Source organism: Eubalaena glacialis, chromosome 12 (genome assembly GCF_028564815.1).
Source record: "Eubalaena glacialis isolate mEubGla1 chromosome 12, mEubGla1.1.hap2.+ XY, whole genome shotgun sequence".
Classification (NCBI taxonomy): Eukaryota; Metazoa; Chordata; class Mammalia; order Artiodactyla; family Balaenidae; genus Eubalaena; species Eubalaena glacialis.
The window spans coordinates 39,191,128-39,206,432 of NC_083727.1; the positions used below are offsets into that span (position 1 = coordinate 39,191,128).

Here is a 15,305-nt window from a genome sequence, read left to right on the forward strand (position 1 = left end):
GTGTTAGTTTCAGGTGTACAGTAAAGTGATTCGCTTTAACATATATATATATACTTTTTTTTTACATTCTCTTCCATTATACATTATTTCAAAATATTGAGTAGAGTTTCCTGTGCTATACAGTAGTTCCTTGTTGGTTATCTATTTTATATATAGTAGTGTGTATATTTTAATCCCAAACTCCTAATTTATTCCTCCTCCCTCTTTCCCCTTTGATAACCATAAGTTTGTTTTCTATGTCTGTGAGTCTATTTCTGTTTTGTAAATAAGTTAATTTGTATCCTTTTTTTAGATTCCACATATAAGCAATATCGTATGATATTTGTCTTTCTCTGTCTGGCTTACTTTACTTAGTATGATAATCTCTAGGTTCATCCATGTTGCTGCAGATGGCATTACTTCATTCTTTTTTATGGTTGAGTAATATTCCATTGTATATATATACCACATCTTCTTTATCCATTTATCTGTCAATGGACCCTTAGGTTTTTTCATGTCTTGCCTATTATAAATAGTGCTGCTATGAACATTGGAGTGCATGTGTCTTTTCGAATTATGTTTTTCTCCGGATATATGACAAGGAATGGGATTGCAGGACCATAGGGTAGCTCTATTTTTAGTTTTTTAAGGAACCTCCATACTGTTCTCCATAGTGGCTGTACCAATTTACATTCCCACCAACAATGTAGGAGGGTTCCCTTTTCTCCACACCCTTTCCATCATTTATTATTTGTAGACTTTTTGATGATGGCCATTCTGACCATTGTGAGGTAGTTTTGATTTGCTTTTCTCTAATGATTAATGATGTTGAGCATTCTTTCATGTGTTTGTTGGCAAACTGTATATCATCTTTGGAGAAATGCCTATTTAGGTGTTCTGCCCATTTTTGGATTGGGTTGTTTGTTTTATTGATATTGAGCTGCATGAGCTGCTTGTAAATTTTGGAGATTAATCCTTTGTCAGTTGCTTCATTTGCAAATATTTTCTCCCATTCTGAGGGTTGTCTCTTTGTCTTGTTTATGGTTTCCTTTGCTGTGCAAAAGCTTTTAAGTTTCATTAGGTCACATTTGTTTATTTTTGTTTTTATTTCCATTTCTCTAGGAGCTGGGTCAGAAAGGATCTTGCTGTGATTTATGTCACGGAGTGTTCTGCCTATGTTTTCCTCTAAGAGTTTGATAGTGTCTGGCCTTACATTTAGGTCTTTAATCCACTGTGAGTTTATTTTTGTGTATGGTGTTAGGGAGTGTTCTAATTTCATTCTTTTACATGTAGCTGTCCAGTTTTCCCAGCACCACTTATTGAAGAGTCTGTCTTTTCTCCACTGTATATTCTTGCCTCTTTTATCAAAGATAAGGTGACCATATGTGTGTGGGTTTATCTCTGGGCTTTCTATCCTGTTCCATTGATCTATGTTTCTGTTTTTGTGCCAGTACCATACTGTCTTGATTACTGTAGCTTTGTAATATAGTCTGAAGTCAGGGAGCCTGATTCCTCCAGCTCTGTTTTTCTTTCTCAAGATTGCTTTGGCTATTCGGGGTCTTTTGTGTTTCCACACAAATTGTGAATTTTTTTGTTCTAGTTCTGTGAAAAATGCCAGTGGTAGTTTGATAGGGAATGCATTGAATCTGTAGATTGCTTTGGGTAGTAGAGTCATTTTCACAATGTTGATTCTTCCAATCCAAGAACATGGTATATCTCTCCATCTATTTGTATCATCTTTAATTTCTTTCATCAGTGTCTTATCATTTTCTGCATACAGGTCTTTTGTCTCCTTAGGTAGGTTTATTCCTAGATATTTTATTCTTTTTGTTGCAATGGTAAATGGGAGTGTTTTCTTAATCTCACTTTCAGATTTTTCATTAGTGTATAGGAATGCAAGAGACTTCTGTGCATTAATTTTGTATCCTGCTACTTTACCAAATTCATTGATTAGCTCTAGTAGTTTTCTGGTAGCATCTTTAGGATTCTCTATGTAGAGTATCATGTCATCTGCAGTGACAGCTTTACTTCTTCTTTTCCGATTTGGATTCCGTTTATTTCTTTTTCTTCTCTGATTGCTGTGGCTAAAACTTCCAAAACTTTGTTGAATAATAGTGGTGAGAGCGGGCAACCTTGTCTTGTTCCTGATGTTAGTGGAAAAGGTTTTAGTTTTTCACCATTGAGGACAATGTTGCCTGTGGGTTTGTCATATATGGCCTTTATTATGTTGAGGAAAGTTCCCTCTGTGCCTACTTTCTGGAGGGTTTTTATCATAAATGGGCGTTGACGTTTGTCGAAAGCTTTCTCTGCAGCTATTGAGATGATCATATGGTTTTCCTCCTTCAGTTTGTTAATATGGTGTATCACATTGATTGATTTGCATATATTGAAGAATCCTTGCATTCCTGGGGTAAACCCCACTTCATCATGGTGTATGATCCTTTTAATGTGCTGTTGGATTCTGTTTGTCAGTATTTTGTTGAGGACTTTTGCATCTATGTTCATCAGTGATATTGGCCTGTAGTTTTCTTTCTTTGTGACATCTTTGTCTGGTTTTGGTATCAGGGTGATGGTGGCCTTGTAGAATGAGTTTGGGAGTATTCCTACCTCTGCTATATTTTGGAAGAGTTTTAGAAGGATAGGTGTTAGCTCTTCTCTAAATGTTTGGTAGAATTCGCCTGTGGAGCCATCTGGTCCTGGGCTTTTGTGTGTTGGAAGATTTTAAATCACAGTTTCAATTTCAGTGCTTGTGATTGGTCTGTTCATATTTTCTATTTCTTCCTGGTTCAGTCTCGGAAGGTTGTGCATTTCTAAGAATTTGTCCATTTCTTCCAGGTTGTCCTTTTTATTGGCATATAGTTGCTTGTAGTAATCTCTCATGATCCTTTGTATTTCTGCAGTGTCAGTTGTTACTTCTCCTTTTTCATTTCTAATCCTATTGATTTGACTCTTCTCCCTTTTTTTCATGATGAGTCTGGCTAATGGTTTATCAATTTTGTTTATCTTCTCAAAGAACCAGCATTTAGTTTTATTGATCTTTGCTATTGTTTCCTTCATTTGTTTTTCATTTATTTCTGATCTGCTCTTTATGATTTCTTTCCTTCTGCTAACTTTGGGGGTTTTTTGTTCTTCTTTCTCTAATTGCTTTAGGTGTCAGGTTACGTTGTTTATTTGAGATGTTTCTTGTTTCTTGAGGTAGGATTGTATTGCTATAAACTTCCCTCTTAGAACTGCTTTTGCTGCATCCCATAGGTTTTGGGTTGTCGTGTTTTCATTGTCATTTGTCTCTAGGTATTTTTTTATTTCCCCTTTGATTTCTTCAGTGATCTCTTGGTTATTTAGTCGTGTATTGATTACCCTCCATGTGTTTGTGATTTTTACAGATTTTTTCTTGTAATTGATACGTAGTCTCATAGCATTGTGGTCAGAAAAGATACTTGATACGATTTCAATTTTCTTAAATTTACCATGGCTTGATTTGTGACCCAAGATATGATCTATCCTGGAGAATGTTTCATGAACATTTGAGAAGAAAGTGTATTCTGTTGTTTTTGGATGGAATGTCCTATAAATATCAATTAAGTCCATCTTGTTTAATGTATCATTTAAAGCTTGTGTTTCCTTATTTATTTTCATTTTGGATGATCTGTCCATTGGTGAAAGTGGGGTGTTAAACTCCTCTACTATGATTGTGTTACTGTCGATTTCCCCTTTTATGGCTGTTAGCATTTGCCTTATGTATTGAGGTGCTCCTATGTGGGGTGCATAAATATTTACAATTGTTAAATCTTCTTCTTGGATTGATCCCTTGATCATTATGTAGTGTCCCTCTTTGTCTCTTGTAATAGTCTCTGTTTTTTAGTCTATTTTGTCTGATATGAGAATTGCTACTCCAGCTTTCTTTTGATTTCCATTTGCATCGAATATCTTTTTCCATCCCCTCACTTTCAGTCTGTATGTGTCCCTAGGTCTGAAGTGGGTCTCTTGTAGACAGCATATATACAGGTCTTGTTTTTGTATCCATTCAGCCAGTCTATGTCTTTTGGTTGGAGCATTTAATCCATTTACATTTAAGGTAGTTATCAATATGTATGTTCCTATTACCATTTTCTTAATTGTTTTGGGTTTGTTATTGTAAGCCTTTTCCTTTTCTTGTGTTTCTTGCCTAGAGAAGTTCCTTTAGCATTTGTTGTAAACCTGGTTTGGTGGTGCTGAATTCTCTTAACTTTTGCTTGTCTGTGAAGGTTTTAATTTCTCCGTCAAATCTGAATGAGATCCTTGCTGGGTAGAGTAATCTTGGTTGTAGGTTTTTCTCCTTCATCACTTTAAATATGTCCTGCCACCCCCTTCTGGCTTGCAGGGTTTCTGCTGAAGGATCAGCTGTTAACCTTATGGGGATTCCCTTGTGTGTTATTTGTTGTTTTTCCCTTGCTGCTTTTAATATGTTTTCTTTATTTTTGATAGTTTGATTAATATGTGTCTTGGCGTGTTTCTCCTTGGATTTATCCTGTATGGGACTCTCTGTGCTTCCTTGACTTGATTAACTATTTCCTTTCCCATACTAGGGAAGTTTTCAACTATAATCTCTTCAAATATTTTCTCAGTCCCTTTCTTTTACTCTTCTTCTTCTGGGACCCCTATATTTCGAATATTGGTACGTTTAATGTTGTCCCAGAGGTCTCTGAGACTGTCCTCAATTCTTTTCATTCTTTTTTCTTTATTCTGCTCTGCAGTAGTTATTTCCACTATTTTATCTTTCAGGTCACTTATCCGTTCTTCTGTGTCAGTTATTCTGCTATTGATTCTTTCTAGAGAATTTTTAATTTTATTTATTGTGTTGTTCATCATTGTTTGTTTGCTCTTTAGTTCTAGATCCTTGTTAAAAGTTTCTTGTATTTTCTCCATTCTTTTTCCAAGATTTTGTATCATCTTTACTATCATTACTCTGAATTCTTTTTCAGGTAGACTGCTTATTTCCTCTTCATTTGTTTGGTCTGGTGGGGTTTTACATTGCTCCTTCATCTGCTGTGTGTTTCTCTGTCTTCTCATTTTGCGTAACTTACTGTGTTTGGGGTTTCCTTTTCACAGGCTGCATTTTCGTGGTTCCTGGTGTTTTTGGTGTCTGCCCCCAGTGGGTAAGGTTGGTTCAGTGGGTTGTGTAGGCTTCCTGGTGGAGGGGACTAGTGCCTGTGTTGTGGTGGATGAGGCTGGATCTTGTCTTTCTTGTGGGCAGGACCACATCAGGTGGTGTGTTTTGGGGTGTTTGTGACCTTATTATGATTTTAGGCAACCTCTCTGCTAATGAGTGGCATTGTGTTCCTGTCTTGCTAGTTGTTTGGCATAGGGTGTCCAGCACTGGAGCTTGCTGGTCATTGGGTGGAGCTGGGTCTTAGCGTTGAGATGGAGATCTCTGGGAGAGCTTTCACTGTTTGATATTACATGGAGCTGGGAGGTGTCTGGTGGACCAATGTCCTGAACTCGGCTGTTCCACCTCAGAGGCACAGGCCTGACACCCGGCTGGAGCACCAAGACCCTGTCAGCCACACAGCTCAGAAAAAAGGGAGGAAAAAAGAAAGAAAGAAAGAAAGAAAAAATAATAATAAAGTTATTTTAAAAAAATGTTGAAAATAAAAAAATTTAAAAAGAATAAATAAAAAAGAAAGAAAGAAGAGAGCTACCAAACCAAAAAACAAATCCACCAATGATAACATGTGCTAAAAGCTATACTAAAGAAAAATCAAAAAGAAAAACAAACAGACAGACAGACAGAACCCTAGGACAAATGGTAAAAACAAAGCTATACAGACAGACTCACACAAAGAAGCAAACACCTGTGTCTACAGTTGCTCCCAAATTCCACCGCCTCAATTTTGGGATGATTCGTTGTCTATTCAGGTATTCCAGAGATGCAGGGTACATCAATTTGATTGTAGAGATTTAATCCGCTGCTCCTGAGGCCGCTGGGAGAGATTTCCCTTTCTCTTCTTTGTTCGCACAGCTCCTGGGGTTCAGCTTTGGATTTGGCCCCGCCTCTGCGTGTAGGTCTCCTGAGGGCGTCTGTTCTTCGCTCAGACAGGACGGGGTTAAAGGAGCAGCTGATTCGGGGGCTCTGGCTTACTCAGGCCGCGGGGAGGGAGGGGTACGGATGCGGGGCGAGCCTGTGGGGCAGAGGCCGGCTGGATGTTGCAGCAGCCTGAGGCCCGCCGTGTGTTCTCCCGGGGCAGTTGTCCCTGGATCACGGGAGCCTGGCAGTGGCGGGCTGCACAGGCTCCCGGGAGGGGCGGTGTGGAGAGTGACCTGTGCTTGCACACAGGCTTCTTGGTGGCGGCAGCAGCAGCCTTAGCGTCTCATGCCCGCCTCTGGGGTCCGCGCTGATAGCCGCGGCTCGCGCCTGTCTCTGGAGCTCATTCAGGCGGTGCTCTGAATCCCCTCTCCTCGCACACCCCGAAACAATGGTCTCTTGCCTCTTCAGCAGCTCCAGACTTTTTCCCGGACTCCCTCCCGGCTAGTTGTGGCGCATTAGCCCCTCCAGGCTGTGTTCACGCAGCCAACCCCAGTCCTCTCCCTGGGATCTGACCGAAGCCCGAGCCTCAGCTCCCAGCCCCCGCCCGCCCCGGCGGGTGAGCAGACAAGCCTCTCGGGCTGGTGAGTGCTGGTCGGCACCGATCCTCTGCGCGGGAATCTCTCCGCTTTGCCCTGTTGCTGAGCTCTCCTCCGCGGCTCCGAAGCTTCCCCCCTCTGCCACCCCCCATCTCTGCCCGCGAAGGGGCTTCCTAGTGTGTGGAAACCTTTCCTCCTTCACAGCTCCCTCCCAGTGGTTCAGGTCCCGTCCCTATTCTTTTGTCTCTGTTTTTTCTTTTTTCTTTTGCCCTACCCAGGTACGTGGGGAGTTTCTTGTCTTTTGGGAGGTCTGAGGTCTTCTGCCAGCGTTCAGTAGGTGTTCTGTAGGAGTTCTTCCACATGTAGATGTATTTCTGATGTATTTGTGGGGAGGAAGGCGATCTCCACGTCTTACTCCACAGCCATCTTAAAGGTCTCCCCAAACTAATAGCTCTTAAAAACCCTTGTGTCTATAGCTCCAATTCAGTGAGTATAAAGAGTTATACAAATGCCAGCCCGTAACATCAACATGTTCAAAAGATCAAAACCGTAGCCGCACAGACAAGAATTCCTATTTGTTCAATGACTCTGCTACAGGGGACACATCTGCTTTAGATGGACGGTTGGATTTCCTGATATTTATGGTTCCTTTGGAATCTTAAGTTTCTATGTAAGTATAGGATGGAGTCTACAATTTGAAACTCAAGATAATACATTTTTATTCTTCATTATTTGGAATATGATTGCCTACATTACTTATAGTGGCTAGGCAAACAGAACAGATATTATACTTTCCTCTTCATTGTCATTAACATTTCCAAAGGCAACTAGGTAACTCTTCTATTCGTCCACACTTAAGGAAAACAGATTGTTGGAAGAGCAGAGGGCCACGCTTAGAGGAACATCTCTGCTCTGCACAAGTGCATGGCTCGTGTGTAACTTTGACTCTGTCTGAGCATGCCAGCAGATACTTGTTGAGCAATATAATGCATAGGTTCTGGAATCAGAGAGTACTGAGTTTAGAAGGCCATTCTCAAAAGGTAGAATGGCATAGTGGTTAACAACACAGTCTCTGGAACCCAAATGCTTGAGTCTGAATCCTGATTTCCCCACTTACTAGCTCTGGGACCTTGACTTTCTATCCTTCAATTATCCCTTCTGTAAAATGGGAATAATAATAGTACCCTCCTCACAGATTTGCTGAGGAGGTGAAATGTGTTACTATTTGTGCTTAGTACAACTGATGGCACATTATAGGTGCTCTCTTTGTGACATAAATGTAAATCCTCGTTCAAGTGGATCTGACTCAGGCAAGTTGGGATTCATGCTCTAGCCCTGCCACTCACTCATTTTATGACCTTGGGCAGCACTTAACCCCTCTCTGCTCTATCTATACAGGAGATTTAAAATAAGAGCACCTACCTCAGAGAGGTGTTGTAGGGATTGAATGTGCTATACATGTGAAATTACTTAATAGGACCCAGCATGTGGGAAGTGTTAGGAAATATTAACTATTATTGCCATCATTAAAAATGATGTCTCAGGACTTCCCTGGTGGCACAGTGGTTAAGAATCCACCTGCCAATGCAGGGGACACGGGTTCGAGCCTGGGAAGATCCCACATGCCACGAGCAACTAAGCCTGTGCACCACAACTACTGAGCCTGCTCTCTAGAGCCCGCGAGCCACAACTACTGAAGCCCGCATGCCTAGAGCCCATGCTCCGCAACAAGAGAAGCCACCGCAATGAGAAGCCCGCGCACCACAACGAAGACTAGCCCCCGCTCACCGCAACTAGAGAAAGCCCGTGCGCAGCAACGAAGACCCAATGCAGCCAAAAAACAAACAAAAAAAAAGAAAGTGATGCCTCAACTCTCCCAGTTGTGTCCATTAACTCAATACATATCAATTCTAAACTTTTCCAGACATCTTGCCTTCTCTGTCTTGCTTCTTTCTAGACATTTGCAATTTCATGACTGGCCAACACCACAACTGAACTCAAAGAAAACGAAACTTTTCATGATCCCCAGCTAATAAGTGCCTCTTAGGTTTCCCTCCTTGCTGGGAATGCCTCCACTACCTTCCTCCAAACTCAGATAGTGGATGGTGCTATCCCTTATTGTATTCATCTCTTTCACTCACACATACCCAATTCTATTTAACTCTGCATAGAAAGCCTCATTTAGTCTCAACTCCTTCAGTGACTCCTAGTTGCAGAAATCATGGTTTCTAGGTTGACTATTAAAATGCATTCCCAATTTCTTTCTCTGAATCCATTCTCTTATGTTCTAGTCTTATTTTTACTAAGTACATCTAAAATATTATTTCTCTCTTGAACAACCTTCATTCGCCGTGACATTAAATAGAGACAACTCAGCCTGATCTATAAACACCTTGCACATGACAATCCTATCCAACCTTTCCAGATGTGGTTCTCCTACGCTCCTCAGCGTTTACTGTGCTCCTCAAATATCCTCTGTCCTTTGCTGGATCTAGTCTTCCTTCACAGTCTTTCTAACCACCCCTCCCCAAAAAGCAAGTCACTCAAAATTCCCCTGGCACATTTTGATACTTCTTTTATAATAATGACTGTATCCATTCAGAGTCAAGTATTTTGTCCAAACCACCACTTGCCCAATCAAGGCACAAGTTACAAGAGTAAACGTATTTAGTGCTTTTCTCCTTTTTTTGTATTCTGAGTGGTGACAATCTCATGAAGTATTCCTAGGTCAGTAAATTCCTGTTACTGGTAAGTTGCTTACACAGAGATTGCATCTCTACGGCAACTGCCCTAGGCTTACAGTTTACCTTGTGCCTCTGTTCTCCTTCCGGTTAGCCTGAGTGATTGACGTGTGACTCCGTTCTTGCCAGATTTTATCACCTGTAGCTAGTTTACTCTGGTTCGGAATACTGATTTTGCGAAAGAGAGGAAGCTAAGGTTGTTATTCTATCCATATTTATTTCCCCAGGAGTAACAAATAGATCCAGAGAATAGGTGCCTTAGTTTTAAGTGTGCTATTACCTACAAAAGTAAAATATATATTTCTTGTACAAGGACCTTGTAACATTTTAATTTTGTAAACATCCTTCATAGAAATTAGCAGATTTTGACTACACAATTAAATATAGTTATTATTTGATTCATCTGAGAACTGATATCTTTTAAAAAATAAGTATTATTTTACTTAAAAATATCATTTAATCATTCCCTGATTTATAATTGTTGATAGGACAGTTTTAGATCACTTAATTCAGTATTTAATTGAGTTAAGCCTGTATTTAAATATTTTAAAAACTAATCAGGTTGAAACTTTAATAATTCACCATAAAAAATGCTAGCAATTTTGTTTCTTTTTCCCATTTTGTTCTTTTACATAGTAACATCTCTTCCTGAAGGTCACATTTCTTCCCTATTAGAGAAAATTTGCCTACTAACCTATTTTATCCCTTTTGTATTTGTGGACAGCTGGTATGCAAAATCTGAATAAACAATACAAAAATGACCCTCTTTCCAATCATGACAAGTGCTAAAAAGTTGATATAAAAATTTAAAGATCATTTTATTATATTGTATTAGAATGATCTCCGACTTAAAATTACTCCCGCATTATTCCACTATGTACCTTTTAAGTAGACTGCACAAAAGACCAAGCGATATACCTAATGCACCTGAAGAGTCATCATTTATATATTTGAGTTTTGTTCAGCTTTTAGTGCCTTTTCATTGCCTTTACGATTGTCAGAAGTCAGTCAGCTAATAAAATACGTGGGCGGAGATTTTCCTCTTGATCTGCCATATGTGTATGAATTTATTTACCTCAAATTCCCGAAATTCCAAAAGTGATTGTGGTTTGGGGAAGCAGTTTTAGGAGTTACAGGAGGACAAGCATGTTTGGGAGGGTCACTGCAAGCTCTCCTTGCCCTAGCCAGACTTCGCCGGCCTGCTGACCACACTCCTGGCGCAGCATCTATTTCCTCCCCACCCTCTGCCCAAGTCAGAGAAGTTGCCTTATTTGTCAGAAAGTTCTTATTCATAGAGACACTTCATGCTGAGTTTATAGATTGAGACCCTCTATCTCTTAAAAACCTTTAAACACAATATTTCCTCTTTGGGAAATCTGAGAAGTAGATCATGAATTGATATGTCTTTCTTTACTCTCTAGGAGAAGATTCTGAAGATGTACCAGCTTCAACGAAAGCTAAAGGTAAGATTGTTATCTTCAGTTCACTATGAGTTTTCTCTTAAGTCTGTAATATTTTTTCTGTCTGTTTTATTTAACTATTCTTTATCTGGTTTTCAGCTTTACCTAAGCAATGTTTAGAGGTAGACTTATTTGTAAACAAACAGTTTTTGTATATTATTCTCTTCTATTCCTGGCTCTTACTTACTAAATTTTGTAGTTAAAGGCTGAACAGAATCTGAATAAGAACCTAGAGTATATTCTAAGGAGGGCAAGTAGCTCCTGTTTCTTTCATACTGTGCATTTTTTAGACATTTTTCAGTTCCCTACATATTTGTATAATAGCTGTGAATGTACAAGTTATTTACTTTCATATTTTTGTTATCTACTAGAAGAAGCTGAAGATGTGTCTTCCACAAAGAAGCAAAAGAGTAAGTTTTTTAAAAAGATTAAAACTACTGAGGCATTCTGTAGATGGTATATATAAATTGAAACTTTAGACTCCCTTAAGAAGACCAGTATTAGAAGAAAAAGAGTTTTAGCACAGACGTGAAGAATAACATTAAAGTAGGTCTCTTATATTTCAAAGAGAAGTTCTGCATTTTTGTGTCAGGCAAGTGGCACATATTTGGAGGAATTACAAAGTAATGATGAAAGTGGCACTTATTGCAAACCATTCTACACAGCTCTGATCCTGAGCACTCCAGCCGAATCTGTGCTTAAATGTGTGCTACTGTCTACTTTATAAAAAGACAGCTGAAGTGATATGCTGAAATTTTTTACATCAAAAAGAAAAAAATGTAGAAATAGGTCTCAGCAATTCAATTGCTTAGAAACTCATTCTAAGAATGAAAGTTCTTTTGGATTGTTCTCGATATGTGGCAGGCTCTTAATATTCAATCTTTGGGATCGTTGATTTTAGAATGCAATCAATATTCATATGCAGTTACAAAATTCAATGTCCAAGATTCTCATTATTTCAGTACTTCTAAATTAGATATTTTTCTTCAGATGGTAAAGCAATACATCTTGAATTCACATATGCATAAAAGTCATTGCTGGACAGACTAAAGGAAGCAATTTTTAAAATAGGTGTAACCTAAGTTTGCTTCACATAATGCTTTTAAAGTAAAGAATAGACATTTATCTGAGGAAATGATGTCAATAATGTTCTCTGGGTTTTACAATGTTTCTTAGATGTATTTCTGAAGGAAATTACAAAAATGCCCTCTATAATAGAAAATGCCTCCTGTTCTGTATTAATACTTGAATTATTGAACAAATATTAAGTGCCTACTATGTTCTAAGCACCATTTAGATGCTGGGGCTTCTGCAACAGATAAGAGAGATACTCATTATAACCCTTCATATAATCAGGTTGTGTGGAATATAAAGAAATAAGCAGTTTTAATACTTTCAGATATGGTTGCAAAATCCATAAAGTCAATCTGGGCATGTTTCTGATTTATATAGCAATGCTTTCCCAATTGTTAACCTACTCATAACAAATTGTGGCTTTATCACATAACACTCAAAATCTCTTATTTCATAAATAAATATTAAAACATAATGAGATAGGTGGATTATATTAATGTCAGTTTCCTGGTTGGGATATTATAGTATAGTTTTGCAAAGATGTTAACCATTGGGGAAAGCTAGGTGAAGGATACGTGGGCTCTCTCTGCATTATTTCTTACAACTGTATGCGACTCTACAATGATCTCAAAATAAAAGGTTTAATTAAAAAGAAGTAAATAAATAAAATAATTCCATTATTTTAGTAAAAAAAAAGTACCAAGGTATCAAGTACTTTAAGTTCATTTGGGGATTTACTGTAGCAAAACAATATTTTCTATTTTCATCTTACCATGAAGCAGTTCTATAGTTTGACATTCATGAGCCTTTTATATAAGATCTAGAATAGGCAGCTATGATGATATTTTCACTAATAACTATTTGACATCAATAAAATAAATGTCAGAACAGTGCCTACAGATCAGAAGGGTCAGCTGGAAAGTAGCCTGTTGTTGATGGACTCTTCCCCTTTTAGTACTGGTGCTGCCGTTTACTGCCATCCTTCTGTGTAACCGTCCAACGCCGAAGGGGGAAGGGGGTTGTGTTCCTGCCTCTGTCTGAGGCTAGAACAAAATAGAAAACAATTCTGGATGAGATAGAGTGGAAAGGAGAAGAACTAAACTCAAGATTTCTCCAAACTGTTTTCATCACTGAAAATCCAGTGATTAAAGTCAGCTGACATCATGGATGATGAAATCAGAATAATCCCTTGTTGCTTCCCTTGGCTTCTTTCTACCCACACTTTGCTTTATTCTACTTCCTAAGCCCTTAGACTCACATGGATTTGGCCAGCACGCCCCTCACCCCCATATCCCACATACTGCTAGCTGCAATTGTCATTCTCTTTCCTGGCCATCTGCAAGAAGTCTGTGGTTGGTTGACAGAATGCAAATGGATAGGATGGACCACACTGAAGAGTCAGTAGGGGTCCATCATGGTGAGAAGGGGCTAAACTCACCATCTCTTAACAAAACTGCTACCTGGGAGCCTCGGCTCACTGGGCCCAGAGCTCATGTTGTATCCAATGCGCACACTGCCTCACTGGGCTTTAACTCCTTTCTTGTGTTGTTTTCTACTCTGACAACAGAGCTGCTACCTGGAGGCACTGCCCTAAAGAGTGTGCCGTCTCAGGAGAGTGCTAGCCTCCAGAGTAAGGGCAAGTGGAAAACCTCAAGACTTTACGAATCACAAGGCTCTCTGTGGTGTTATTAACACACACACACACACACACACACACACACACACACGAGTTGGTTACTTTGCATATTGATAAGCTCATGTTTTGAAACCTGTTACTACATAACAGTTTTTCCAAATACTGTGCCCATCCTAGATTCCTATAAACTAAACACTTTGACTTTCTATGCCAGGCTTTTTTTATTATCATTTTAATAATGGCTTATTATGTGCCAGGAAGGATTTCAAGTGGTTCACATACATGAACTTATTTAATTTCCACAATATTTCTGTGAGGTTTTTTGTTGTTGTCTTGATTTTACATGTGAGGAACTTGCTGGTTGTTGCCAAGGCTATCTGGCTGGAGAACCCATGTCCATATGTATTGTATTAGACTGCCTCACAGTGTTTTACCTCTGTTCCTAATCACATTCTGCTTGTTTTAATAAATCATCCTCCTCTATTCTTTAGGCCCCATCAGCTTCTTCCAATGTGTCTACTTGGATGGCTACAATGGCTATGGATTTCAGTTTCCTGTCACTCCTGCACACCGCCCTGGAGAGAGCTCTGGCCAACCAAGTTCTCCAGGAGAGAAGCAACAAAGACAATAAGACACATATACACAGCCCTTACAAGTGCTTTAAGACTTTTAAAATAGGATCTTCTGTTTGTCCAGAGTGGCACGTGCAATTGAAATCATATAGTCCGGGGAATTTCTTTGAAAATACTTTACTCTTCTGCCTGGTGTAGAAAGAAAGAGTGAGCAAAGGGATTGAATGATAAGCAGACAAGTTGGAGGGTCTGGCGCTCAAGAATCTGTCTTTTGTTTGTTGCTGGGTGTGGGTACTTATATTTTTCCATTTCCACTCACTGTAGGGTTGTTCACAAATTAAGTTAAATTTTACTTAATAATGGTCTTTTAAACATAATTGACACAATGACAAAATGAAATTTCTGGCTTCAGTTAGATATTTACTTTTAAGTGAAAACACGGACTATGCTTTAAGTTTAAAGGGTATAGGAGCTTATACAAAAACTGCTCTTTTGCATCATGTAGGTATCTAAACTCAATTTACCCAGTAAGCTGATGTTTAATAGTTTTTTTGTAACATCTTTATTGGAGTATAATTGCTTTACAATGGTGTGTTAGTTTCTGCTTTATAACAAAGTGAATCAGCTATACGTATACATATATCCCCATAGCTCCTCCCTCTTGCATCTCCCTCCCACCCTCCCTATCCCACCCCTCTAGGTGGTCACAAAGCACTGAGCTGATCTCCCTGTGCTATGCGGCTGCTTCCCACTAGCTATCTATTTTACCTTTGGTAGTGTATATATGTCCATGCCACTCTCTCACTTCATCCCAGCTTACCCTTCCCCCTCCCCGTGTCCTCAAGTCCATTCTCTACGTCTGCGTCTTTATTCCTGTCCTGCCCCTAGGTTCTTCAGAACGATTTTTTTAGATGTTTAATAGTTTGATTTGATTTCTGTCTGTCTCTATTTTAGTTGTGACTGTGCTCTAAAAATGAGTAACAGTTGCACCAAAGAATGCTTTAAGCTCCTTGTGACGCTCTTTTAGAGCTCAAAATATCTCTGACCTTCAGACATGATAAGATGGAGTAGAAATGTTTGATGAATCTTATCTCTAAGATTTGTCTTGAATTACCATTAGGACATTCACTCCAGTGGAAACACACCATCCAATTAGGCAAGTCTGGTGAATCATTTGTTTAAATATAAGCAAATGAGATGTAGAATTGTCAGATTTCTCCAGACTGTGCCCTAGTGAAAATGT

At 39.1% G+C, this 15,305-nt stretch overlaps 1 protein-coding gene across 1 annotated transcript in view; it reads left to right on the top strand.

Moving 5' to 3' along the window:
- Positions 1 to 14,121, top strand: part of TRDN (triadin) — a 315,995-nt gene extending 301,874 nt beyond the window's left edge. The window contains exons 39-41 of the mRNA XM_061207205.1: positions 10,745 to 10,783; positions 11,152 to 11,190; positions 13,982 to 14,121. Of these exons, the coding sequence (XP_061063188.1) occupies positions 10,745 to 10,783; positions 11,152 to 11,190; positions 13,982 to 14,121 (218 nt within the window). The remainder of the gene's footprint in view (positions 1 to 10,744; positions 10,784 to 11,151; positions 11,191 to 13,981) is intronic.
- Positions 14,122 to 15,305: the final 1,184 nt, after the last annotated feature.